Here is a 27,417-nt window from a genome sequence, read left to right on the forward strand (position 1 = left end):
TTAATGTAATAGATTTTAATATACATTTTATGTTTTGTGTTTGTAATTTAATGTGACTGAAATCTCTGCAGCCCTCGATATCTACTACAAGTGAATTTGGAATATATATCTGCATTAATAAGCAAGTAAGTTAACGGAAATACATTAATCCATCTTCAAAAGTATTATTGCACTAATCATTATATTTGAACATATGCTTGTTTATAGGTTTTAGTGAACTATTCTTTCTTATCTCCTTGAAATTATTGGGTGAGGAATGAGTCTTTGGTGGCCAGTGCTAAACTTAGGGTATTTGCTGCATATTTGGTTCCACTGAAATCATTGGAGTTGAACTTGCAGAGGTAAATACAACTGTCGTCTGATAGTCTTACATGTAAATAGTGCTGGCAATCAAAGATGAATGTGTTCCCAATTAATTGGATCAGACTTTCAGAAATTCCCAAATGCCTAAGCAGTAGGATCTTGATGCATTGGATGGAGGCAGAAAATTGAAGGTCAGCCAAATTTTACTTGTCTCCGCTGTCCCATCCGCATAATTTGAACCACAGTTGTTGGATAGTGGTGAATATTTGTTTTTGATTGTTCGTGTATCATGACGACGGCAACGCCCGTCTCTAAGTGTCCTTGAACCGAGGTGCTTAAAGGGTCACGACAGGGGTCATGTCTTGAGCCAATCCAGGGCAGACTGGCAAAAGATGGATCTTTTCCTCCCTGAAGGACATTGGTGAAACAGATACGTTATTTACACCAATTTTGCAGTTTTGTGGTCAATCCTTCTTTGTGAAAATTCTATTATTGGTGTGTTTTGTAGTTAAAACAATTAATTACAAGGAGAGAGTAAGATTTTTCAGTTTATATTAAATTCCTTGTCACCAGTTTTCGTTTTGATGACTAATACGATATTGAGATGGTGATGATTTTTAAAAATAAATTAAGTGAAATTTGTTGTGTATAAAGATAAAACGTCTTGTCATAGAGTTATACACATGGAAACTGGCCACTCGGCAAAAAAGGCCAGAGCACTCTTTTTCCTCAGAAGGCTCAAATCCTTCAATGTGCGTAATGATATGCTGTACATGTTTTACAATACTGTGGTTGCAAGTGTCATTTTCTACGCTGTTGTCTGCTGGGGCAACAGCATCAGTGCGAGAAACAACAAGAAGCTGGACAAACTGGTAATACGGGCTAGCTCAGTGCTGGAGGGGAGAGTGGACTCTGGGATGGATGTGCTTGAGAGGCGTATGAGGAGTAAGATGCAGGTCATCCTGGAAAACCCTGGGCATCCCCTCCATGTAATTCTGGAGAGTCAAAAGAGCACTCGGAACAACAACCGGCTCCTCTCCCTGCGCTGTAGAACAGAGATCCTTCACCCCTGCAGCCATTAGATTTTATAATACGGCTGTATTATAATTTATAATAAGGCTGTAGGGGGATGTGTTTTTGCATTCTTTAATTGTTAATTATAGGTCTTTTTAAGTATTTATTGTTCTCAGGTATTGTCCACATTGTATTTTATGTATTTTCTGTATGTGTTCGTTTTGAATTTGTGGATTTGTTGTTTGGGGGCTTCTGGACATCTGAATTTCCCTGAGGGGATCAATAAAGTATTTATTATTATTATTAATCTAGGCCCATTTGCCTGTGTTTGTGCAATATTCCTCTAAACCTTTCCTATCCATGTATCTGTCCAAGTATCTTTTAAATCTTGTTATGCTGTTATGTTGTATTTTCTCTTCTAGATAAAGTAACTGTTTATTTTAATTATCTTAGGACAGAAGAGTCCATGTTGTCTAAAGGGTTGGTAAGTATTTATTTATACTACAACCAATCTTACAATTCTTATTTGAAACATCTATCAGAACTTTTTACTGCTAACTTAATACTTTATCTAACAATCAAAGACATGAACATCTTCTAATGTGATATAATATATTTTTTGAAGTCTGACCAAATCTACACTTCAGTGCAGGTCTCTGAATCAGTTTTCCCTTTTCAGGAATTATATGAACATTGTTTATTAGCAATTGAAGATAATACTCTTTCCCACAACTATTTGGAAATCAAAAACATTCTTGGTGTTCCACAGGTAATTCACAATAAATGCCTAAAGTGGATTTAGAATTTGCTTTCTTTAATTGTTATTGCATGTACTCACGTTTTTTAATGTTTTTTTTCTCAATTTTTATTCTGTAGGAGTTAGTGAAAGTGATGACACTATGTCCTTTCGAACATATGGTATGTATTAACGCCACTATATAAAATGACTTCTATCTAAAGAATATTGAGTGCTTTATTAAAATTAACTTATCTGTGCGAACTATCTTATATTGATGGTGGTAATTATCTTGAAATAGGCAAATACAATACGATAGTAAAGAGCAAGAATGTAAGGAATTCCTGAAATACATTCATGAAAATTATTTTCTTTGGTGTTTTGGGACACGTTTGGGTAAACATTTGCTCAACATTTGATTACATCAAGTTTAAAATAACTCCAGAAAAAAAGAAACAATTTAAAGTAAAAACAACATGAGGACAGATTTTAAGTGAGTTAAAAAGAGTTAGCCTGTTGCATTCTAATTTAAAAAAAAAAAGGCTAATTGGTAGTAGACCAAAGGAAAGATGGTGCAGCTGGAGAATGTACATATTTCCAACCGGGGAAGAGGAAGGGATACCAAATCTAGAGTTTCTAGATTAACATAAAATAGGAAAAAGTGGCTTATGTCAAATACAGGTTGAATACACAAATGGCAAAGAGAGTAGTGAATATATTCAAGGCCAAAAGAACAGGGATTCCCAAAGTCTATTACATATTCATACTGAAAGGGCAATCAGAATTGGGATGAGAGAAATTAAGGTAATCCTTTGAAGGTAGAAAACATAGCTGAGTTACCAAATAAGCATTCCTCTTTCACTGGAGATGGAGATGATACTAATGAAGTATTAAAAGGGTGGTAACACTAAGTCAAAAAATCATTTGGGCCACATGAGAGATATCCTCAGTTACTGATGGAAGTAAGGGTGGAAACCATGGAGACTCCCATCGATCCAAACCTTCCTATCGGCCTCAAATTTTGGGTTGCGCTAGGAGATTGGAAAATAGCAAATGTTACACACCTATTTACAAAATGCTATTAAGATAACTGCAATTACAGGTTAACAAGCCTAACATTGATGTTGGGAAAACAATTTGCAACATTAATTGTCTGTTTACTTTCTTTAAAATCACAGGATGCTTTAGTAAAACATATTGCATTGCAACTAATAGAAAAGTGAGGAAGGTACAGAGAGACTTGTCAGAGATGAGGGAGTTCAGTCATATGGAGATATTAGGTTATTCTTGTTGGAGCAGGGAAAGTTAATGCCTTTGCAAAATTGGAAACAATTTTAATGGATTAAATAGGAATTAATTGTTTCTGGTCATGGAAAAGTCAGTTAACCGAAGATGTGGGTTTAAGGTAATAGGGTGATGAGTGCCTGGAACATGCTGCCAGGGGTAGGAGTGACGAATAAAGTAATTTTCAAAAGGGAATAAGATAACTGAAGGGAGAAAATATAGTCATGGGGAAAGAATAGGGGTCTGAGACCAATTGGGTCGTAACTTTTAAAAGTTGATGCAGATAACATGGGTTGAATAGTTTTCTTTTTATGCTGCTTCATGACTCTAATTTCCTTTTTCATGTTTTAGCGGAAATGGAGCCTGAAGATATTCCAGCAAAACATTGATAAATTTGATTCAGAAGGAAAATACAAATTATTTAGGTGAGTATTGTCAGGAAAGGATGATTTTATATTGAAGACGTCTTTAATGTCTGCAGTTTCTCTCAAGATATTTGAAAATATACGGAATGCAGTTCATATACAATAGGTTAGGAAAAGAATAAGGGGTAGGCCATTTAGGACGGAGATGAGGAAAAACTTTTTCACGCAGAGAGTTGTGAAACTGGAATGCTCTGCCACAGAAGGCAGTGGAGGTCAATCCACTGGATGTTTCAAGAGAGGTAGATTTAGCTCTTAAGGCTAAAGAAATTAAGGGAAATGGGGAAAATCAGAACTGATTTTAGATGATCAGCCATGATCATATGGCTCGAAGGGCCGAATGGCCAACTCCTGCACCTATTTTTCATTGTTTTCATTGAAAACCACTAGGAAACCTACAGAAAACGACTATGAAGAAAAAGCACGTCAATTCAATTTAAGAAAATGTCAAATACTTGTAACATTACATTGTTCAAGATGATATCAATACCCAATGTTGATAAATATCATTGCTTTTAATCTTTATTAGATTAAAAAAACTACATAATCTTTGAATTTATTTTAGAATTATATAGTGTGCTGACCAGAATTGAACACAATATTCCAGTTGTGACCTTATGAGGGTTGTGTAAAAGTGCAATTTCACTTTTCTGTTCTTTTACTCTAAACCTTCAATTACTTATTTTGCAAGAAATGTTTTTGTTAAAGTCAGTCTACTTGGAAGTGGTCTTTTTCAGTTGATAATTTATAGCAGAGTTCTAATGCATATATTTTGTGTGATTGCATTGTACTGGAACAATTCAATTTTTAACAATTGTTAACAAAATTAATTCAATCAAGAAAATAGCTTTTTTCATTGCACATTGATTACCTTTAGGCATTACTTGAAGAGAGGAAAATGAAATTTGATTACAAGTCAGGATAGACAAAAATACTGGAGAAACCCAGCGGGTGAGGCAGCATCTATGGAGCGAAGGAAATAGGCGACGTTTCGGGTCGAGACCCTTGATTACGAGTCATCTTAGTTTAAAGCTGCATCATTCACAATGCATCATTCATCATTTCAGCCGTGAGGTTGACGAGAAGATTATCATAATTCCAAAGATAAATGCTAATCTGCCACTGCATTGACCAAACAGTTGTGAGTAGTTTCTGTGGTATCTCCACATTGATGAAAGCCTTTCCTAATCTATTGGATCTCCTTGAACGTTTTATGAATGGATTGCACGTCTTTAAATCCATTCCACAAAATCAGAGTGGAATTTGCTTCAAATTCTTTCTTAATGTTAAAAATCGCTTCAATGCACATATGATTGATGGAAAACACACTTTATTAAGTAACTGAAGTTTCGCAGTTGTGGTTCAAGCTTTACATGTTCAGTCATCTCAAATTACTGAACTGCAGGCTAAAGGAGTCATAATAATTCTACGGAAGTCTCATTGCAATGCTAAAGAGGATCTTGAACTTTGAGATTATTCTAATGTATTGCATTATTATGGGAACATGTTGCAGTGTGAGTACTTCAACAGAATTGTAACGATATTTCAGAATGTGCGCTATGTAATGGAAGAAATACACATGGAGAATTAGGCTCTTAGGACTGAAACTGTCATTCAGATTTTTCTATTTATACAGTTATTCTTTTTTCAGGTGTTTATTGAAGACAACTCATCATGCTGGAGTACAAGGTTATATTATACAAAATATTAAAAATCAGATTGATCTAGCATTGAAGGTAAGCATGCTCTTAGGCATATAATCTTTCTGTGTAAGTATAGTAGGTATGTTGCAAAGCCTACCTGAAGCGTCGTTGAAGATCTGCCGCTGAGGTTGTGCGCGATTTTGGCGCCGTTTAGAGGGGGCGGGTTTAAAACGCGATTTTCTCTAAGCTGTTCCAATCGAAAATGTTCAGCCTAGTTAATTATTAACGAAAAATCGCTGATAGACCCCGTCGCAAAAGCTATTATTAGGTTTAAAGGCCTTGAATAATAGTTATAGTAGTTTAAAAATCAATCTTTAAACCCGCGACCGTCAGCAACCGCAGAGTCTCATAAAGAAAATAGCAGAAGGTAGGTTGTATATTTTTACATTCAAAAGGGCTTCTAAAGATCCTTTTATACAAAATTTAATATTGCGAGTAGCTCAATTTGGGCCCATTATATCGCGCAGTATTTTTCTCGGCATTTGAGGCACAAATCTACCGCAATGTGAACGTTCTAAACCAGCGCGTTCCACAGGATCCCGCTAGAAAGCTGATTTAAATGGGCATTTATTTACAGCAATTGAACACTGAATTCCTTCCATTTGGCCTATAAATTAATGTAAATGAGATTTTAAAATCATGTTTTATTGTGAATTATTTGTGAATATTATTTGGACATTTAGGCTATTTAAAAATGTTAATCATTTATTAAGAAATGGATAGATGTTGAGATCTAGTAATTGAAGTCTGAAATTAGCTACAATTAGGTAACTAACTAATTATATGCTTTAATTTCAGGTCATCCAAGTAAGATTATTTTATATTTGTTTCAGAATGCTTCAATCTATGATAACTGAAAATTTCATTCAGTTCTCTTAATTTTTAAGAAAGTTATGGGCTTTTGACTGTTCACGATCACAACTTTTTTGTTATGTCCATAGAAAATCAATAGGGAACAAGATGCTCATTTCCGAGTATGAAAATGGCCATAACTTTTTAAATACTTGAGATATGAAAGTGAATTAGATGTCAAATTAAACTTATTTTTATGCTTTATCTGATGGGATAAATTACAGACTTGATTTTTAAAATCTCAAAATTTTGTAACATTGCTAAGTATAGGTTTATACTATTGTATCTTTAAATGATCGAAATATGCCGCCTCATTTTTGTGGGTTTCATAAGTAAAAGCCATGGTTGTCATTTTAGTCAGATATTCCATATTATTTGACATTCCTACTTTATGAGCTTTATGCAAAGAAATTATTCAGATAACTTTGACGTAGTGCAAGCATTAACGGAAATAATATTTTTGTATATTTTATAAAATATTTTTTTTGCTATATTGTTCATTTCATAAAGTCTCACATTGTATTATTTATTTTTGAAATATGGGTGATGCTAGAAAGGCCAGAAATTGCTGCTCATCCCAAATATCCCTTGAGGAGTGGTGATGAAAGTGCCTTTATGAATTACTGCAACCCTTCTGGTGTAGGTCTTCCCTTGGTAATGGGTTATTGTTGGGTGATACAGTGGAGAAACATTATTTCATGTGCTATTCAGTCAGGTCTTGCCATACATAATTACATCAGATAGTGCAAAGAGAAAAATAATCAGTGTGCAGAATATAATGCTACAGCGTTACAGGTGCAGAGAAAATGCCGATTAAAAAAAAAAAGTGCAAGGGCCGCAATGAGGTAGATTAGGAAAATACTCTTAGTTTATGAGAGGGAATGACTGACCGAGGTATAGGTTTTTAATTCAGTGAGAGTATCTACATAAAGGTTGGCACAGTGGCGCAGCTGGTAGAACCGTTGCTTCACGGCGCCAGAGACCCAGATTCCGTCCTAACCTCGAGTTTGCATGTTATATCCTCTCCCCACGTGGGTTTCCTCCCATATCCCAAACACGTGCGGGTTGTAGGGTAATTGGCCCTTTGTACATTGCCCCTAAGGGAGTGTTTGCAAAAATGGGATAACATAGAACTAGTGTGAACAAGTAAACTGGCATGGACTCGGTCGATCAAACGGCCTGTTTCTCTAAACTAAAACTTAAACTAAACATATGTGCAACAAAATCACATTATTATGGAATTTGCAATTGATTCCAGGACCTCCTGAAGCAGATGAGATTTCAGTGCTTCATCTTAATGGCGATGTTGTTCAAGCACTCACTTAAACTTATGTTGCTTAAGGTTGAGGTGCTCCAGATGGAAGCCACACGTCTATAACCAATAGTCATGCCAGTGTTTGACCATTTTCCACCTTATAATTATTTATCTGTTCTTTTCCCCAACTTTTCATTCTAAAAGATCTACCTTTTAGTAAATTTAAACTTGTTTTTGTTTCTAGGTCAGCAATGGAAATATGTGGTTCTCAGGCCAACAACTGGTCCCTCTTCTTCACTTAGTCCTTTCACTTCCTGAAGGAGCTGAAACAGATTTACTTCAAAACACAGACAGGTAAGTTTCATGTGTTCAAAAGGGAACTGCAGATGCTGGAATATCGAAGGTACACAAAATTGCTGGGGAAACTCAGCGGGTGCAGCAGCATGTATGGAGCGAAGGAAATAGGCGACGTTTCGGGCCGAAACCCTTCTTCAGACTAGAGAAGGGTTTCGGCCCGAAACGTCGCCTATTTCCTTCGCTCCATAGATGCTGCTGCACCCGCTGAGTTTCCCCAGCAATTTTGTGTACCTCAGGTAAGTTTCATGCTTGATTTAGCCATGCAGTAATTGTAATGAGTCAGTGCAGTGTGCTTTGCAGGGATGGGGAGAGAGAAACCTTTCCTTGGATACATGGACCCCGTGAAAATGTAATTTAATGGCTGTGCATTGTACTCTGCTGTCGGAATTCAGTTCCATCCACTTTAGTGAAGGGGGCGGGGGGACACTTCAGGAGCACTGAATTCCCATAGACAAGATTTGAGGAGGTACACATGAAGATCTGTCTCAGCTGGATGGCTGCTGGGGTCCCTGGAGGAAAGTGAGAGAGGTGTAGGGACAGGTGTTACATCTCCTGTGGTTGCATGGGAAAGTACTTGGGGAAGAGGTGGTTTGGGTGGGAAGGGACAAGCAAACCAAGGAGTTGCAGAGAGAGTGTAGGAACTCTGCAGATGCTGGTTTAAACTGAAAATAAACACAAAAAGCTGGAGTAACTGAGCGGAACAGGTAGCATCCCTGGAGGGAAGGAATGGGTCTTGACCTGAAACGTCACCCATTTCTTTTCTCCAGAGATGCTGCCTGTCCTACTGAGTTGCAGAGAGAGTGCTCTACAAAATGCAGAAAGGGGTGGAGACTAGAAGATGTGACTCATTGTGGGATTGTTGAAGGTGGCGGAAATGTCAGAACAATGTGTTTGATGAGGAGCCTGATGGGAATATGTAAGGACCAAGCAAGCTCTATCCTTCTTCTGAGGGGGAGGGGGAGAAAGAGTCAAACAACAGGACTCAGAGGAAACATGGGTGAGGGCTCCATCCACACCAACAGGGAGGAAACCACGTTTACTGAAGAAAGAGGCCATCTCGGATATCCAAAAGTGACAAGCCTCATCTTGGAAGCGGATGTGGTGGAGAAGGAGAAATTGAGAGTAAAGGATTGTGTCTTCGATCGAGGTGGGGAAGGGGGTTAGTCGAGGTTGCTGTGGGAGTCAGTGGATATTCTGCCCTCTTGTGATGGTGACAGAGAGATTGAGAAAAGGGAGAGTAGTGTCAGAGAGTTGCGGAGGAAAAGTTGGGGAATGGTGTTGGGGTACGTTTGGAACAAGGAGTATTCAATGTAACCAACAAAAAGGCAGGCAAAGACTCTTCTCGAGTCAAAAGAGAGATTGTTAAGGGTGAAGACAAGTTCAGCCAGTGATTGGAGAGTGTGAATTGAGGTGTACTGATTTGGTCTCTGTTCAAGGAAGAATCCATGGGTCCCTGAGGCCTTCCTGGTGGGGAATGGAGATGTAGAGGGACTGGATGTCCAAGCTCAAGATGAGACAATGGGGGCTTAAGAATTGGAAGAAGTAATGAAAAGCATGCAAAGTGTCTTGGATGTAGTTCGGAAGGAACTGCATGAGGTACAAGATGGAATCGAGATATTTGGAGACAGTTTTGGGAAAGCCGCAGTTAACTAGTCCGATACGAGCAACAGAAGAGAAAGTTCTGATTTATTTGGCAGAAATGTTGGTAATTTCCAACTTCCATTGGAAGAGCCCATCTCTTTTAGTTATTAAATAATTACATCTCAATAGCACATTTCAGTTTTAGAGTATCCCAAAGTGTTGGGAACCAATGAAGGTATTTTAAAATGTAATCACTATAGAATAAATGATAATCTATTTGTGCACAGCAAACAGATTTCTGGTGATAAGTAGAAAAAGAATGAAATCTTGATGATAAATAGGGAAGAATAAGTTGCCAAGTGAAGTTGTTATACCTGGAATTGACAATTTGTTTGTCTCTTGGTATTAGGATCATGGAATCACTGAATCTTCTGAGGTACCTTGTAATCAGGGATAATGAATGGGAGAATCAAGTAAGTATTTGGTAAATGAAAAAGATCTTGCATAATCCTGTCGTTTTTGTACATTGATTGATACAGCTAGGAAACAAGCTCTTCAGCTCACTGTGTTATCCCATTTTCACATTCATCCCTTACACAATTGGGGCAATATAAAGAGACCAATTAACCTACAAACCAGGCACGTGCCGTGAGTAATTAGTTAGGGTAGGCAGTGGTTTTTAAAAATCTTGAAAACCGCGCATGCGCAGATTATTCTCTCCCCGGCGAGCTGTCAGTCGGCTTTAAAAAAACTTGGAAACCGCGCCTGCGCAGATTGTTCTCTCGACTTTTATCAAGTAATTTGTCTTCAATATCTCTAAATAAAGTATTTAAAAACATAGAACTCAACTAAATTTACTTATCATATTTAGCAATGTTACAACATTTTGAGATTTTAAAAATCAGGTCTGTAATTTATACCATAAGATAAAGCATAAAAAGAAGTTTAATTTGACACATAATTCACTTTCATATCTTCAGTATTAAAAAAGTTATGGCCATTTTCATACTCAGAAATTAGCATCTTGTTCCCTATTGATTTTCCATTGACTTAACACAAAAGCTGTGATCGAGGACAGTCTAAAGCCCATAACTTTCTTAAAAATTAAGAGAACTGAAAGAAATTTTCAGTTATTATAGATTGAAGCATTCTGAAACAAATATGAAACGATCTTACTTGGATGACCTGAAATTAAAGCATATAATTAGTTAGTTACCCAATTGTAGCTAATTCCAAAATTCAATTTCTAGATCTAAACATCTATCCATTTCTTAAGGAAAGATTAACATTTTTAAATAGCCTAAGTATCCAAAGAACATTCAGACAAGAATTCACAATAAAACATGATTTTTAAATCTCATTGACATTAATTTATAGGCCAAATGGAAGGAATTTAAATCAGCTTTCGAGTGGGATCCTGTGGAACGCGCTGGTTTGGAACGTTCCCATTGCGGTGGATTTGTACCCCATATGCCCAGAAAAATACTGCGGGATTTAATGGGCCCCCAAATTAGCTACTCGCAACATAACATTTTGTATAAAGGGATCTTAAGAAGCGCTTTTTAATGTAAAAATAAACAGCCTGCCTTCCGTTGTCCCCTACATGAGATCCGGCCCGTTGGCGGCGGTCGTGGGTTTAGAGGATGATTTTTAACCTACTATAACAATTAAATTAACCAATATAGTTTAAAAATACCTGCAGCAAACGAACCTCGCAGCGATTTTTCGTCAGCAACTAAGTAGGCTGAACAACCTCGATTTGAATAGCTGAGAGAAAATCGCGTTTTAAACCCGCCCCCCTCTCAAAGGCGCCAAAATTGCGCACACGGGCAGCGACAAATCTGCCGCGCCGCTGAAGGTAGGTTTTGCAACATACCTACCATATTATTTGTACACAAAATCCATTCTTCTCTTTGTTTCCTGTTGTACCAAACTGTTTTAAATGTTCTAATTATTTTTGTTCCTTTGCGCTGTTGAAGTTATTTAAGTTCCAGCGTTGGTCTGCCATTTTCAATTATTTTGGTCTTTACCTTGTAAGTTTGCTTCAAGAAACTCTTCAGGTAATCACTATCCATCTTTGAAAAACCCGCCAAGAAACTTGCACATGCGCAGTAGGCTGCTGCGCATGCGCAATGTACAGCGCAGCACATGCACGCAGTCCACGGTGTAAAGGCAGAATTTCAGCTGCCTTTACGGACCGTTCCCACTGATGGCTTGAAGCATCGTCGACGGCACGTGTTTTGAATGTGCTGCGGATGAAAGGCACGGGACAATTATGCCTCCCTAAGAGATCGATCTCTTAGGGAAGCATAATTCTCCTGTGCCTTTACTATTTATAACCATTATATATATATATGTTTTATATATATTTTATATATATAAAATAATGACCATTTTATAATTTTAGTCAGGGTAGGCACTGCCTACCTTGCCTACCCTGACGGCACGTGCCTGCTACAAACCCACATGTCTTTGGGATGTATGGGGGGAAACCGGAGCACCTGGAGGAAACCCACATGGTCACAGGTAGAACATGCAAACGCCACATAGAACAGCGGTTAGGATCAAACCTGGGTCTCTAATGCCCCTGTCCCACTTAGGAAACCTGAACGGAAACCTCTGGAGACCTTGCGCCCCACCCAAGGTTTCTGTGAGGTTTCCGGAGGTTCCGGTCAATCTCCCTCATGGTGGAAAGTGGTTTCCGCGTAGTTGAGGCTTCTATGTTCCTGCGATTATTAAAAAAAAAAAAAAACCGGCCTCGACTAAAAATAGGTTGCCGTTTAGTCGAAGCCAGTGGAGTGGGGTTGCTATTTACTTACAGGCAGTCGAAGGCAATCTCCTTCGCTGACCGGCCATTTTGATTGGCTCATTGGAGTTTTCAGCAAAGATCCTGTCTGATCTTTGGTTTTCAGGACCTAGAAGATCTGCCGGAAGGTAAAGTGCCCGCTAACTTTATTAAACTTCTTAAAACTCTCTCCCCTTCACTCTCCTTCCCTCACTCCCCCCTGCGCTCTCTAAAGGACTTACCGTGCTCTGTGGCAGCCGTTTACCTTCCTCTTCATCGCACAGACAGCGCTCCCCCGCTGTCCCTGGCCCCCACCTTCGCGGTCGGTCGGTAGCAATGATCCTATGGGATCTTTGATCAGTAGATGCAGCTCATGCTTCGGTCGAGGCTTTCCAGGCAAGTGACCAAAACCTCTAGTGACTCATGGAGAGTGACCGGAACCTCTGGGAACATCACGGAAACCTTGGGTGGGACGCAAGGTCTCCAGAGGTTTCCGTTCAGATTTCCTAAGTGAGACAGGGGCATTATGCAGTGAGGCAGCAGGTCTCCCTAATGCATCATCTAATTGTGTTGTGATGCTGAGTGCCTCCAATCCGAGATTTGATATATTGTGCCCGATGCATGGAGAAGTTTAAGGGATTGCAGTATTTTGGGTTGTGGAGAGTTATTATTACAACAGTGGTCAAATTGACCAGCTGGCCAGTAGAAAAAACAGGGATGGGTGCTCACTGGATATCAAGACTGGATCAGAGCCCAACTATTGAGCGCAAAAAGGTCAGGATTGGTGTTGGTTGGTTGACATGATTAGTTTGTCATTAAGCCTGAAAGCATGCAGAGAAGATTTATGTTGCCAGGATTCAAAGACCTGAGCTATAGGGAGAGAATGAGTAAGCTAGGACTTTATTCCCAGGAGCTCAGGAGGCTGAGGGGTGATCTGACAGAGGTGTCTAATATCATGAGGTGAATTGATAGGGTTAATGGCCAGAGTCTTTTATAGGGAGTAAGGTATAAAGAACCAGAGGACCTAGGTTTAAGGTGAGAGGGGCAATCTCTGCAGTCAGAGGGTGGTGGGTAAATGGAACAACCAGCCAGAAGAGATGGTTGAGGCAGGTACTGTAACAGCAATTAAATGACAATTGGGTAGGTACATAGATAGGAAAGGTTTAGAGGCATATGGGCCAAACGTGAGCAAATAGATGTAGTATCTTGGTCAACATGGACAAGTTGGACCGAAGGGCCTGAGTCTGTGTCTGTGCGGTATGACTCTACTTGGGAAGGAGGGTGTCAATCACCAAATGCAGAAGCAAGGTGTATTGGCAGATAGCAAGCATCATGTTTGACTAGAGACGACTGGAGCATGCCTGCTTTTCTTAAAATAGGATTCCTCTGAAAAGGCACTTACCTTCTGAATCCAGATGCCAGATTTCCATTAAATTGTAATCAGACCCCCTACTGCACACTTAAATATGATAATGAATATATTTTCCTCTCCATCAACTGACACACGCACACACACAAACACACATGTAAAATCATGGTTATATAACTTCCCTCTTTCAATTCTAGCATTCTTTATTCTGCCAGACCAGTTATTCAATTTTAAATCTTCCACAGACTGGATTATGGACTGATCTTTTCTGGATTGAAAAGTTTCTGAAGCCACTGCGAACTGGCTTGAATATGTCCAAGGCGCATTATGAAGCAGAGATCAGAAACAAAAAGGATAATCGGAAAATTAAAGGTTTGTTTTATGTTTTATTTTAAATTGTACAACTGTTCTGCTGTAATAAATTCATTTGTTAGCGTTAATTAGAAATCATACATCCTATTCGACATTCCAAATCAAAATACTACAGTGAAACACAGTGACAAGATGATCAAATTAATGTTTCTGCAGAACAAAAACATTTTCCTAGTTAAGCAATGAGGAAAACTATATTTTTGACAAATTGCAGGTTGAAAGCAATACTGGAAACCAGTATAATTTGATAAATGTAGTTTTTCTACAGGGTAGCAAAAGAGAACTTAATTTATTTCATTTTAATAATTTCAGATGCGTCTAATCATGAAACACGGTGTTCCTTGACAGTTGGTGGTAAAACGTTACCAAAAATGACAAATGCTATGCAACTGGAGGTAAACGTCTCGATTCTTGAATTTGTATTACTTGTATCACCTTTAATGTATGTTTTACATCAACTTAATCATAATGTTACATTATTTCACACAGTTAACTTGTCATTTCAGGTTCTGCAGTCAGCTCTCTACACATTTGATGTAATGGAGAGTATACAGGCCCGAATAGAAGAGCTGATGGAGTTAAAAATGAAATCCGGAACGGAGACTAAAAATGTGAACAATAGTGCATTTTAGATTTACATGGGAAAAGTGTGGAGACTATGCAAATATAATGTTTGATCATTTATTCCAAACATACTGTTCTTCCCGGAGGGATTCATTTTGTATGCTATTATTTAAGTTGTTCAAATCAGTCTATATGATTTTTTTCCAAATATTTTTATTGTGAAGCAGATGTACTGAACATGCTCTCCCAGAAAAAATGACTTAAGAAAAATCCCTCCATTTTCAATGTACTACTTTGGTTTCGAATGATTGTACCATACATTTGCAGTTAGTTAAATCAGTGGAGACATAATTAAGAAAAATGGCAGATGAACTTTTAGAAAATGCTTTTCATGCAGTGTGTCAGTATCAGTTAGGGGAGAAAAATATTTTTCTTACTCAAGTTATTTCAAAATACACTAAAAAGCAATAAAATATGTATATAGTTCTCACCATTCTGTAAGTGTATCACTGTTATTTCATGTTCCTGACAATGCAATTTTAATTGGCCTTTGATTAAGACCCACATGTTTTGGCAGTTCACACCACACCAAGATCTGCATTTTATGTCCATTGTATATTATTTGTCTTCATATACCATGAAAGCTAATGGTTCCAAAGCTTACTGAGTATGGAGCAGGGATATGAGCTTGTACCATTAATGTTAATTAATACCAAATTATTGCCGTGCTGCACCAAGTTTCTGAGTAAAGCCAAACAATTTACATCAAGAGGAAAACATACCTATAGAATCTGTTTCTGTTTGTTTCTCGTGAGAATACTCTCATATTTTCATATAATTATCAATGCCTTCTATCTCTTTTACTATGTTTTTTAGTCCTCAGTTTTACCGATACTCTCTTTTAGTTCTAATTCTGTCTTTACTCTGTGGATAGTTACAGGTGAACCGATTTAAGTGTCCTAATGTCTCATTCATTTTCATTTCAATGCATTTTATTTTGCCTCAATGGTGATTGAAGTATCTTGCACTCTGGACAAGCTAGCTTTGGAAAGCTCCAACATGGAATAAACAACACCTGCTCACTTCTTGAACTTGCTATGTAGAAACTGGGCAACCTTCCCAACTAGTATCAGCCAGTCTTTCTACTCCACACAAGTCTGGAAAAGTTATTTGCTATCACCCTGCAAATTGTTTTTATAGTATTATCACATTTTTAACTATTATTAAGTATTGTGCCTTTGGTACTTTTAAATGCAGGTCAATGATAAATCTGGCCACATTTTACATTAGTAATTCTGGATACAAGTAAATGAGGTACTGATCTACATCTTATGTTATGGAAACCTTGTTGGGTTCTGCCTGTAAATGAGCAAATTATTATCTAGCTTTTTTAAAGGCTAACGTATTTCAATTGGAAGAATATTATGAATGAAATACAGCCTGTGAATCAATATTAATTTTTCAACAAACATTTTATTTTCAACTATCTTAATCATGTTGGTCACAAACATACTTTTGAAACTAATACAACTTATTTCACTGGAGAAAGTTTAGCTGTCGCTTGTGTAGCATTTCCCAGACAGGGCTACGTTCAATAATCTGAGCTCGGCTCATGGCGATGCGATCACGAACACTGTCCGCGTGTGGTTTGCACGTTACCTTCATAAGGAATACATACTCGAATCACTAACCATGTTTGAAACATTGTATAAGCAACATTACTGTAGATCCATAATACACAACAGCCAACAGTAAGTCCTCATACAAAAAAAGAGTTTGAAACCTCACTGCTAAAATGCTCTCATCGGTAAGTTCAATGAAGCTTTTATACAAATTACACTTCTATTATCACTATCAGATCAGTACTACAGTAATATTTAGAAAATTTAATTAAAGCAGCTGCCTCATTTTGCATGTTTTGGAGCATTAATATATAAGACTCAAAAGTTCAATTAGATTTTAGTTGTTAAAAGCATACTTACCTTGGCTAAAGTGAGCATACTCTTGACTATATCACTGGTATTGTGTGAAGGTATGATTTTCAGATTATTACCTAGAAATCTAAAAAAACTCCATATGTAATGCAATAGTTCAGTGTTAGTCAAAAGAAATCAATGATACACAATACATAGTTGGGTTATTTGTAGAAATAGATTAGCTTTTGTAATAATCTCTTGATACTGTTATTTTTGGGATCATTATTGTTCTTGAGTAATGCATCGTTAGCTTGCCACAGTTGATGGTACTTACTTGTCCATGTCTGCATGACTATTGCTGTCTGTTAGTTGAGATAGTAAGCAGAATCTAAAAGTTCTCATGCTATTAGAAGATGAACAGCATTCAAAGATGCATCTTGACCCGCTGAATTACTCCAGCACTTTGTTTTTGGTAAACCATCATCTACAGTTATTTGTCTCAACAATAACACGTTTAATCTTGGTCTCTCACTACCACCAAAAACATCCAATTACCGTTTACAGAACTTTTTAGTTGACTTATGTTAACCTGTAACAACTGTAAATTTCAAACATAACACTCCCTTCTCACCCCCTCTCCCTTGCCCCCCATCTCTGCATAATGACAATCCACTACTGTATTTTCATCTCTGATCTTCTTTGAGCTTGGGCTACAGACAAAAATCTAGATATGCCTCTTCCAGCTAGATGCCAAATTCCAAAGATGAACTATTCTAAGTTTATCAAATTTTAGACCAAATGTTTGTCAGTTACACAGAAAAAAGATGCAGCCACCATTCGTAGCTTTACACTGCAATCGTTCTCTTGCTCTCTCATCTGGGTTTTTGAGTGTAGTAGATGGAGACTGGAAATGTTTTCCTTTATAAAGCTTTTCCAAAAAGGTAATATCTTTGGCATAATAAACAACACTGATTTACACAACAAAAGTCAAAGGTTTCTGCTTAAGGTCAGCTAAAACATTTTAATTTTTGCAATTTATTGCAATACGCTCTCCAAATGTTATTTGAAAATCAAATAGTTTAGTGTTATTTATAAAACTTCCTTTAATGGTGAAAACATGTATCATTAATATAACCAGTAAGATTTATTTTGCTAGCATATTCTCAGTTTAACGAGAATTTCATTAGATCATGAATAACCTTTAGATATGTAAATAGTAAAGTTCTTAAATAACTAATTTCCCTAGTAAGTACCTTAGCTGAATTTTAAATAGTACATCCCACTCTTTCTGACCATACAGGCCTGCAGTCAAAATCAGGAAACTGTTTCGATGAATGCGGACAAACTGCTCAATGCGCTCCATCAGCTTTGTTTCTGTAGAATTATCACAGAAATCTTGAGTCCCTATAATAATAAATGCGACACCTGCGAAAATGAAAAAAGGTGCCTAATATTACAAAAAATTAGTGTTTCTAAAATGGGGGGAAATCTGAGTAAATCATGTATATTTTTATCAGCATCTAGAACATAGAACAGTGCAGCACGGGAACAGGCCATTCAGCCCACAATGTCCATGCCGAACATGATGCCAAGTTAAATTAATTCCGTCTGCCTGCATGTGATCGATATTCCTCCATTCTCTGCATATCCATGTGCCAATCTAAAAGCCACTTATATGCCACTATCATATCTGCCACCACCACTGTAAAAAAACATCTCACAAATCTTTACATTTTGCCTTGTCTGACATCTAATAAACATTTCGAAGAATTCAAGCTTAAAGATCATTTGCCTATTTTGTACACAAGGAATATCAGCTGAATAATATAAATCCAGGATAGTCATGGCATTTATAGATGAGAACAGGGGTGAAGGCTTTAGGAGAAGACAGGTAGGGCAGTGGCAGACTAGTAGTGTGGGGGTGAAAGTAAGCAGTCTGCTGGAAAGGCTATAGGGGTCAAGATCAAACAAGATGTATTTGCTGACAATGTTAGCAGATACTGGTGGTAAATGTATGTAAATTATTTTGGGAGATTGAACCTTCCCAGTATTTAATTGGAGAAAGTCACCCTTTATCCTTGCTGCTCTCTTGACTGCAATTTCTTAGAAAACAATATATTAAGGTCATGATGTGGGTTAATAAATTTCTGAGTGCCAGAACACAAGCCCACTTCCACTACTCCAGCTGTCTGACCATTTTCTTGCTGGCAGCCATAGGCAGATTAATTAAAAAATGAAGCTGCAATGATTGTGTAATTATGCTGTAACGTTTGGCTACATAAATTCCTATCAATGCCAAAAAAAATTACACTCAATTATGCAGCTGATCTTTATTGGTTGAAGTGACAACCAGAAACTGGTATTTAAATTGCATTTTTGCAAATCATAAACAAAACTTCACATTTCTTACTATTGCTATGAAGTCTGATGGTCAAGGAAATTGGCAGAGAATCTGAGGTAACTTTATGTTTCTGCCCAGAATAGAGGTTCTTGTGGGCATTTGGTAAATCATTTGAAGGAAGAACAGAGGGTGCAAAAAACTGCAAGGTTTCCAGAGCAGAAAAGCGATATTTCCGAGACAACTCTCACCCTCCATTAGCCTGGTGATTTTTTCAAGCACAATGCAATTATTTGGACTTGACTGAAATTCAGCGGGGAGATGTCAGAATTATGGCACCAGTTTCAAGATAGCCTCCAGAGACACAGTGTGTTGATGACTGAAGGTCACTGCAGCCCTGAATCTTTTTCCTCGGCCTCTATCCAAGTTGACAGATGTACCGTTAACAATACTTTCAGTTGACAATGCACACAGAAGGAGAACGACATGTCGTTCCCAAATTAAAAAGTTGATCATTTGGTGCAAGAGGTAACAGGGTCATAAATAGAATCATAGAACATTACAGTGTGCTATTCAGCCCATCAAGTCTGTGCTGGCAATCCCATAGGTCTGTAAATTATTCACCTATTAATTTATTACCATTTCCTCTTGAAAGCCTCAACTGAATAACCTTTCAGAAAGTTGATTCCCGAATTCCCACCATATTAAAAAAGTTTTTCCTCATTCCTGTAGCTCTTTACAAATTACTTTAACTTTTTCCACAAGTCCTTCAACCCTCGGTTAATAAGGTTTTCCTGTACTCTTATCAAAATCTATGAATGCTCATATAACTCTTTTGAGACTTTTCATATTGTTCAACTCCAAGAAAAGTATCAACAAGTTTGTCCTTGCTGTTCAAATTCTTCATCTCTGCAACCATTCCATTAAATCTCTTCAGCATTCTCAATAGTCTTCACATTATTCCAAAAGTGGAATGATTAGAATTGACTGCAGTACAATGGTTGTGGCTAAACAAAAATTATATAAAGGTTCAAATTACCTTTTTACTTTAGCACTTTACCTGCATTAATGAAGTCTAGGATGTTTTCTAAATTTGCCGCGCCTACTTCAACGATGTCAAGGATTATGGGGAGAAGGCAGGAGAATGGGGCTAGGAGGGAGAGATAGATCAGCCATGATTTATTGGCGGAGTAGACTTGATGGGCCGAATGGCCTAATTCTGCTTCTATCATTCACGACTCCTTATGACGTATATGCATTTATATCCATGTTCCTAAATCGCTTTCTGAATTACACAATTTTATCCACTTTCGTTTTCTTCCTGCCAAAATATACCATACACTCTGGATTGTATTTCATCTGCCACAGGAACATTTCACCTACTACGTCATCCTGAAGACCACTTTTACCACCCCCTCCACTAAACACATCACATTTGAAAATCTCCTGCACAAATGTATCAAAAATGGTGGGTTCGGCACTTGCCTCCAAAAAACACCAGGTAGATAATTGTTTACCACAAGCCCTTCTTTCTGCTTTTGTCACCTCTTAACACTTTGCAGAAATTAATCTTGCTGCATACTATGTTCTTATTAAAAGTAACTTAAATCACATATTTTACTAACATGTACCTGACTTCTGGATATCTTTGTTCTACAATCCACCTCAGAATCATATCTACGCACATCTTGTGTGGGCCTCATTATTCTTCCTAACAACATCCTTATATTGAAATTAATTTACAAAGTTGTTATTTATTCAAGGTATCTGGATATTGCTAGTAAGGCCAGCATTGTTTATCCCTAAATGCCCTCATCTAAGTGGTTTGTTCATGCATTTCAAATGCAGTTAAAAGTCAACCATGTTGGTGAGATTAGAATCACTTACAATCATATCAGTAGCCGTTGACCTCCTCTTAAGGACATTAATGAATCAGATTTATTATGGCAATCCAGTGTTTTTGCTATTATTACTTATAGCTTCTTCAAAATTACTTATTTACTTAAATGTAACCATAGCTATGTAACGAACGCACGTGTTTGAACAAGACCTCTGGGTACAAGTGCAGTCATGTAATGACAATGCCATCAGACTCCCAATTCAGCACGTTTCATAGTATTCTCTTGATTGCTTCAAAACAATCTTTTATAGAGATATTTTTGTTTGCATGGGCACGATTTTGATTATCAGATAAAGCCAATGATTAAGTTATGATCAGGCATTCAACACTCCTTTTGAACTCTAGGTACTAATTAAATCCTAATGTTTACAATTAATTAACAGACTGCATAAAAGGATGAACTACACTATAATTTTTGCTTGAGGTATTGTAAACAATTCCAAATTGTTGCAAAGTGGTTGATGTAGCAAAATCAGAGTAATAGTGGAAAATAATTTATTTGGTTAATGCATTTTCTAATGTAGCTGCAGAATAAAACTATTATATACTACTAGTTTAATTAATTTTACCAGAAAGTGGGAAGATGATTGATCCAGTTACTACTGAGTCAGAGAATCTAATTCGCTGGTGCTCTCTTGACAAAGACAAAATTGTATCATGACGCTGGAAAAATGTGAAAAGCAAAATACATTTAGGTAAAACCCAAAACAACACTGAAAGAATTACTAAATATAAACAAATATCCAAAGGTTAATTAAGTTTGCTGTTACAATACGCAAATTAATTTCCTGCAATTGTTAAATGTATCAAAAATGTACTGAAAATTATATGACAAAGTTCAGCTAAAATATTGGAGATGCAAGAGGTTGAAGATACTAGAACCCGGAGCAAAAAAAAAAAACTGCTGGAGGAATTCTATTGCAGGATTTTGACCTGAAACGTTGACTATCGCTTTGCTCCCACGGACACTGCTTGGCCTGATAAATTCCTCCGGCAGTTTGTAGAAACAAGGAACTGCAGATACTGTCTTACAAAAAAAAGGCAAAATCAGATCAGGTAGCATCTGGAAAAAAATGATAGGTGATACCTCAGGTCTGGACCCTTCCACAGACAGCGTCTAAAAATGATCCCGGGTGGAAATGCCACCTCTCCATGTTCTTCAGAGATGCTCCCTGACTTCTTTCTTGGTTGTTGGTCCTCCAAAATATTCCAAATGGAATTTAAACTGGAGGTGACTTATTTTGTTACTCCAGCACTTTGTGTCCTCCAGCAGTTTGTTTTATGCACCAGCCAATATATTGTTGGGAAGACCTACTGCTTACATCTATTTTTTAGATGAACTTGTCGGCCAGCAATATTTGTCGGCCAGCAATGCAAATACGCTAACACACAAGCCCCTTGGATTTGGGAACCCCCAGTACACTTAAGATCATCACCAGATTGCTTAGGTAGTGTTGGAATTATCTAATGGAACACCATGCAAACTGTTTGAATGATACAGCATGGAAACAGGCCCTTCAGCCCACAGTCCATGCAGATCATCCGTTCACTCTTTCTCATCCACTCCCTGACCATTAGGGGCAATTTACAGCGGTCAATTGATGTACAAATCTGCACCTCTTTGGGATGTAGGAGGAATCTGGAGCACCCAGAGAAAACCAAGGCAGTCACAGGGAGAACGTACAATCTCCGTACAGACAGCACCCGTAGTCAGGATCGAACCCGAGTATCTGGCGCTGTAATGCCACTGTACTGCAGTCGATAACCTCCTTTAAGGTTAATAAAGTGGCCAGAGTGAATGTGTGTGTTTGGCGGAAAGCATGCCCTGGGTTCCAGGCAGCAGAAGTTCATACACTCGTGAGTAAGAAGTAACTGCAGCTGCTGGTTTAAACTGAAGATAGACACAAAAAGCTGGAGTAAGTTTCCTTCGCTCTCTCTCCATCGCTCCCCCACCCAAGTCGCATTCTCTCACTTCAGGTAGCCCCGGCATTCCTCTTTGTACCCCTCCCACCCAAGTCGCACTAGCTTCTCGTTTTCACCCCACAAACTTTAACAATGGCCTGTTTCCTTTATCATCGTTACCTTTTGGCATATCTTTCATTCATTGTTATTTATCACTGTACATCATCATCGATCTCTCGTTTTCCTTATCCCTAATCAGTCTGAGGGGCTCGACCCGAAACGTCACCCATTCCTTCTCTCCAGAGATGCTGCCTGTCCCGCTGAGTTACTCCATCTTTTGGTGTCTCTCGTCAGACTCATCTTGTCGTTTTCTGTGCTGGTTTTCAAATATACTGTATATTCCAGCATTGTGTGTCTATCTTCGGTAAACCTCCAGTTTAAATTCCATTTAGAATATTCTGGAGGACCAAGAAACCAACATCTGCAGTTCCGTCCTACACACAGTTTATAAGCAATAGTTTCTTCACAATATTCGGGCTCATGTCATGTGTAGGAAGGAGCTGCAGATGTTGGTTTAAACCACAGGCTGACACAAAGCTGGAGTAACTCAGCGGGACAGGCAGCATCTCTGGTGAGGAGGAGTAATCGAGACCCTTCTTCAGACTGAGAGTCGGGAAGAAGAGTAAACGAGAGATATAGACGGTGATATCTGGAGAGATAATAATATGGAACAAATGAATGGAAGATTTATGCAAAAAAACTCAAAGCGGCTGAAGGACACAAAGTGTCAGCAGGTCTGCGGCGATCCAGCAGGATAGGAGCCGCTTGTCCACAGCAAAGACCCTATAGCTATGATCCACAGCATCTTGTCTAGGCGGTGGGACCGGGCGCCGCCTCCACCTCCACCTCCACCTCCCGCCGCCGCCGCCATTCGGCCTCCAGACTCCACCTGCAGGTCGGCGCTGACGATGACGATGGCGGCCCCGCTCGTCGCCATGACACCGGCCAGGATCCCGACGTCACAGGTCACGACCTCACGCCCCGCCCACTGTGCACAGGCCCCGCCCCGTTGAGAATAAATTACATCATTGCAATTTGCATGAATTAATTAAACATGCTGGCCAAATTTTTTGGTAAAACGACTCAAGTCACCTGTTGGTGTGTAAATTAATGTCTATTGATCTTGGATGAGATTGTCAAAGGCCAGTTTTGCAATAGGAGTAAGAAAAGCACAAAACATTAAAAAACTGGTGTTTCTCCAGGAAATAACTGGCTGACATTTTCTTCCAACGATGAGCAAAGTAAATGCAAATCCACTGCCATGTTTCTCCAATTTAAAAAAGAAAGCTAATGCATTTCACTTGTGGGAGAGTAATAAAATGAAGTTTATACAAATAGAATTTATGTTTAATTTCAGATGGTATTTATTTCACCTGTTACTTCATTTCCCATTTATTTGAAGTAGAATATAAATGTATTGTGAAAATTGTAAAAATGAAATAATAACATCCACACAGAAGATGGAAACCATGAAAGTCCCACCAAACTTATTTCCACATACCTCAACTCCATCCTACCCCCCCGGTCAAATCCCTCCCGACCTATGTCCAAGACACCTCACACGTTCTTAGTCTCCTCCATGACTTCTGTTTTCCAGGCCCCATTCCCTCACCTTCACCATGGATGTCCAATCACTCTACACCTCCCCTCCCCCTCCATATCAGTCTGAAGAAGGGTCTCGACCCGAAACATCACCTATTCCTTCGCTCCATAGAAGCTGCCTCACCCGCTGAGTTTCTCCAGCATTTTTGTGCACCTTCCACACAAAGATATTTTCTTTGGTGGAAATCATCCTTTCCATCAGTAGATTTTCTCATGAAAGATTATGGAATTAAGGTATATTAAAATTACGATTACTTTCATTTTTAAACTGAAGAAGCCTTGTTAGAACTGATATCCTTTAATTTAGGCCATAGCATCTGATAAATTGGTAATCAATTCTGAAAATATCCTATGCATTCAAAGAAATTAAAAAATTCACCATGTAATGCTGAAGCTATCTGCTGGCATAAAAGCATCTCATTTCTCAATCTTTTTCATCTTTCAGAGAGACAGACTCTGGTCGCTGTACAATATTGCATCTGATGCAGATTTTGCAATTAAGGTTAAGAATGTGTCATTTAATGATTATATCATTGAAAAATGTAAAAATACTCAGATATGTAGTCAACATATTTTATTGGTTAAGGAATCTTGAAATGACAAGCACCACTTCCACACTGCATGATTAAAATATGTATTTCAAAATAACCTTTTGCTATTAGGCGCTAAATATTCATGTTTTTAAAAATGACAAGTTGGGACTTTTCTTGCTTGTAAAATTAAGATACTGAACTTGAAATAAATGTTCAAGACCACTTTTAATGTTCATAGGTTTTGCTTTATTGTGTTTTTCCACTTTAGCTGGAAATCACAACCAGAACAGGATTGTAAAACATTTGAGAAAATATTTTCCAAAATTAGGTATGATTTGAGAAAAGAAACGGGAAAATTTATTTCAGAGTAAAACTGCACATATGAGCATCAACCATTTCCTGGTCAGGTACTTATGTTAGCAAGTCTCGCTTGTGTTGGTCTGATCACTGACTGATTTGAACATACCCAATTTTCCTGCCTACACAGTGCATTTTGACTATTTTTGCCAGTTGTTCCTGTTCAAAAGGGAGGCATGAGATTTTGAAATGAAGTTCTCGAGTTCTGATGAAAGGTCATTGATCAGAAACACTACAGCCTGACCCAAGTGTTACCAATATTGTTTTCATTTCAGTTTTATGGCATTTGCAGTATTTTTCTTTCAGAGTTTCAAACTTAATTAGTGTGCACTAACAGCCTCAGGTAGGATGATATTAAACTTAAGTTGAAGCTCAGCCAAAAGGCCAATTCCCTTAAATTCCATTCAATTTCTTCAGACGAGTTCTCCATTAATGTCTTGACCACATTAAAGGATAATCACGGGTAGTTCAATATACAAACATCAAAAATAAGTCGGTAAAGAAAAACCTATTTTTCCACAAGTCAAAATAAAGATGAGTGAAATTGTTCTGGGAAATGCTTCATGGATTTGAGTTTATTGTATGTCAATCAGGTCACCATTTAAATTATCAACATGTACAGGAAAAAATCCACAAATCTCAAAGATTTAATTTGCAATTTGTTTTATAACAAAAGTAAGGAAACTTGTTTAGATCTTGGGTCCATGAACATCAATATCTATATTTTAAAAATTCAAGGTTCAAAAATATCATTGCAAAGACCATGGGTGCTTTGGATTCCAGAACTAGATCTTGCACAATAAATACACGGTCGATTAGAAATGCAACCTAATTTGAGCTTTTAAAGAAAGTTCTAGTAAGTTGTTTAATACTTTCAAAAATGAAAATGAATTTAGTTTACTAACATTTGACATTATGACAATGTGAATGCTTACCCTTTAGTTTTTAGACATAAATCAATAATTTACAAGAGTTTTCTAATTGGAAACCTTGACCACCACATTTCTAGATATTTAAAACGAGTGATTATCCTATTAAACAAAATAAGTTTACAAAAAGATTTATTTAATGGTAACTTTTTACTTTACATTGCAAGTGTATCATTTCACTGCTGCATTCTGCAGTGACCCAGGTGATAATACCTGGTTAGGTTGGAGGATGACGCGGCAACAAAAAGAATCCAGTTCATACTTACACCTCCTCGTATCTGCTAGTGATGAGTTTCCAGTTCTACAATTGTCCATTCTCCCTGTGGGGTTACACATTCTTCTGGGGAGAAACTAGCCACTGTAATGTTAGCTGTAGAGTCTTCCAAAGGAGATAGCAATTCAGTCCATTTATACAGCGCCTCTTTTTCAACTGCAAGTTTACCTGGCATTTGAGAAGTATCTCGAGAAAGAAAAAGTGTTTGGTTGATAAGATACTGAGCTAGGTTGGCATCTTCAGGCAGACAGTTGACAACATCATAATTTGGGTCCTGATCTCCAATCAGTTGCTTGAGTAGTATCCAGTCTCTTTCTGCAAAGTGTTCATTTTCTTTCTGTTGCAAATAATTCACTTCAAGTTCCGAGCTCTGTTCCAGGTCTTCTATTATTTCCATCTCGTATATGGGTGAAAGGGTTTTTGAAGGGCGACGATCATGTGCGTAGTTTTGTGATCGGTCAGAATCAGCTAAGTCTCCTGAAACAATTCATAATACTAAATGTTGTAAAAATTCCGATGCAAGCAGATATTTAAACTGGGGCTGTTGGTCTACCTTGGAGTATTTGACTAAAAGAATGACTACAATGATAACAATAAATTAACTGCAATGTGGCCTTAAAGGAGATAATAGGAGATAAATTAATATGTAACAACAAAATTAATACATGCAATTACAGCGAAAAATGAGAATGATCAAAGGATTCATGTAATTCAATTAATCCTGAAACTTGGCAACACAAATTATACCGTCAGAACATTTTTACAAATGCCTAATGCCACCATCTCAAATTACTTCCCATTTTAAGGAGGTATTTGCTGCTTCACAATTGATGGGTTAGAGCCTCTGCTAAAGCAGGAGAGAAAATATGACAAAGGCATCCAGCTGTGCCACAATTGGTAAGCCTTTGATTCTAGGAAAAGCAAAAAGTAGTAGACAATTCAACATTCATTGTTAGTCCAGTGGTCACGCATGGTACTTCCTTAATGATTCACCCAACCAATAACACAG

General features: G+C 37.8%; 3 protein-coding genes across 6 annotated transcripts in view; 1 reads left to right on the forward strand and 2 right to left on the reverse strand.

Moving 5' to 3' along the window:
- glmn (glomulin, FKBP associated protein) overlaps positions 1 to 15,090 on the forward strand; it is a 28,882-nt gene extending 13,792 nt beyond the window's left edge. For both annotated transcript variants that reach the window (XM_033028956.1, XM_033028957.1), the window contains exons 9-19: positions 72 to 125; positions 1,771 to 1,801; positions 1,997 to 2,086; positions 2,194 to 2,235; positions 3,689 to 3,762; positions 5,411 to 5,495; positions 7,814 to 7,923; positions 9,917 to 9,980; positions 13,907 to 14,033; positions 14,346 to 14,428; positions 14,540 to 15,090. In XM_033028956.1, the coding sequence (XP_032884847.1) occupies positions 72 to 125; positions 1,771 to 1,801; positions 1,997 to 2,086; positions 2,194 to 2,235; positions 3,689 to 3,762; positions 5,411 to 5,495; positions 7,814 to 7,923; positions 9,917 to 9,980; positions 13,907 to 14,033; positions 14,346 to 14,428; positions 14,540 to 14,665 (886 nt within the window). In that variant the 3' untranslated portion in view covers positions 14,666 to 15,090. The remainder of the gene's footprint in view (positions 1 to 71; positions 126 to 1,770; positions 1,802 to 1,996; positions 2,087 to 2,193; positions 2,236 to 3,688; positions 3,763 to 5,410; positions 5,496 to 7,813; positions 7,924 to 9,916; positions 9,981 to 13,906; positions 14,034 to 14,345; positions 14,429 to 14,539) is intronic.
- Positions 15,091 to 15,476: 386 nt separating this feature from the next.
- On the reverse strand, positions 15,477 to 23,650 carry c10h1orf146 (chromosome 10 C1orf146 homolog). Its single transcript, XM_033027826.1, has 5 exons — positions 23,554 to 23,650; positions 21,321 to 21,476; positions 17,767 to 17,938; positions 16,580 to 16,658; positions 15,477 to 16,256 (listed from the first exon to the last, which is right to left on the reverse strand). Exons 1-5 carry the CDS (start codon positions 23,648 to 23,650, stop codon positions 16,134 to 16,136), a joined length of 627 nt encoding a protein of 208 aa, XP_032883717.1. The 3' UTR covers positions 15,477 to 16,133.
- Positions 23,651 to 26,249: 2,599 nt separating this feature from the next.
- Positions 26,250 to 27,417, reverse strand: part of btbd8 (BTB domain containing 8) — an 89,338-nt gene continuing 88,170 nt past the window's right edge. For all 3 annotated transcript variants that reach the window (XM_033028959.1, XM_033028961.1, XM_033028958.1), the window contains one exon: positions 26,250 to 26,885. In XM_033028959.1, coding sequence (XP_032884850.1) covers positions 26,416 to 26,885 — 470 coding nt within the window. In that variant the 3' untranslated portion in view covers positions 26,250 to 26,415. The remainder of the gene's footprint in view (positions 26,886 to 27,417) is intronic.

The sequence above is a fragment of the Amblyraja radiata genome, chromosome 10 (assembly GCF_010909765.2).
Source record: "Amblyraja radiata isolate CabotCenter1 chromosome 10, sAmbRad1.1.pri, whole genome shotgun sequence".
Taxonomy (NCBI): domain Eukaryota; kingdom Metazoa; phylum Chordata; class Chondrichthyes; order Rajiformes; family Rajidae; genus Amblyraja; species Amblyraja radiata.

What these genes read in the sequence shown, in the direction of transcription:
- c10h1orf146 (XM_033027826.1), bottom strand. Translation starts at nt 23,650, where the DNA reads ATGGCGACGAGCGGGGCCGCCATCGTCATCGTCAGCGCCGACCTGCAG. An exon ending in CTATTTAAAATTCAGCTAAG is followed by an intron (nt 16,659 to 17,766) that starts GTACTTACTAGG and finishes GAGTTTTTTTAG; the next exon opens with ATTTCTAGGTAATAATCTGA. An exon ending in GTATGCTCACTTTAGCCAAG is followed by an intron (nt 16,257 to 16,579) that starts GTAAGTATGCTT and finishes TTCCTTATGAAG; the next exon opens with GTAACGTGCAAACCACACGC.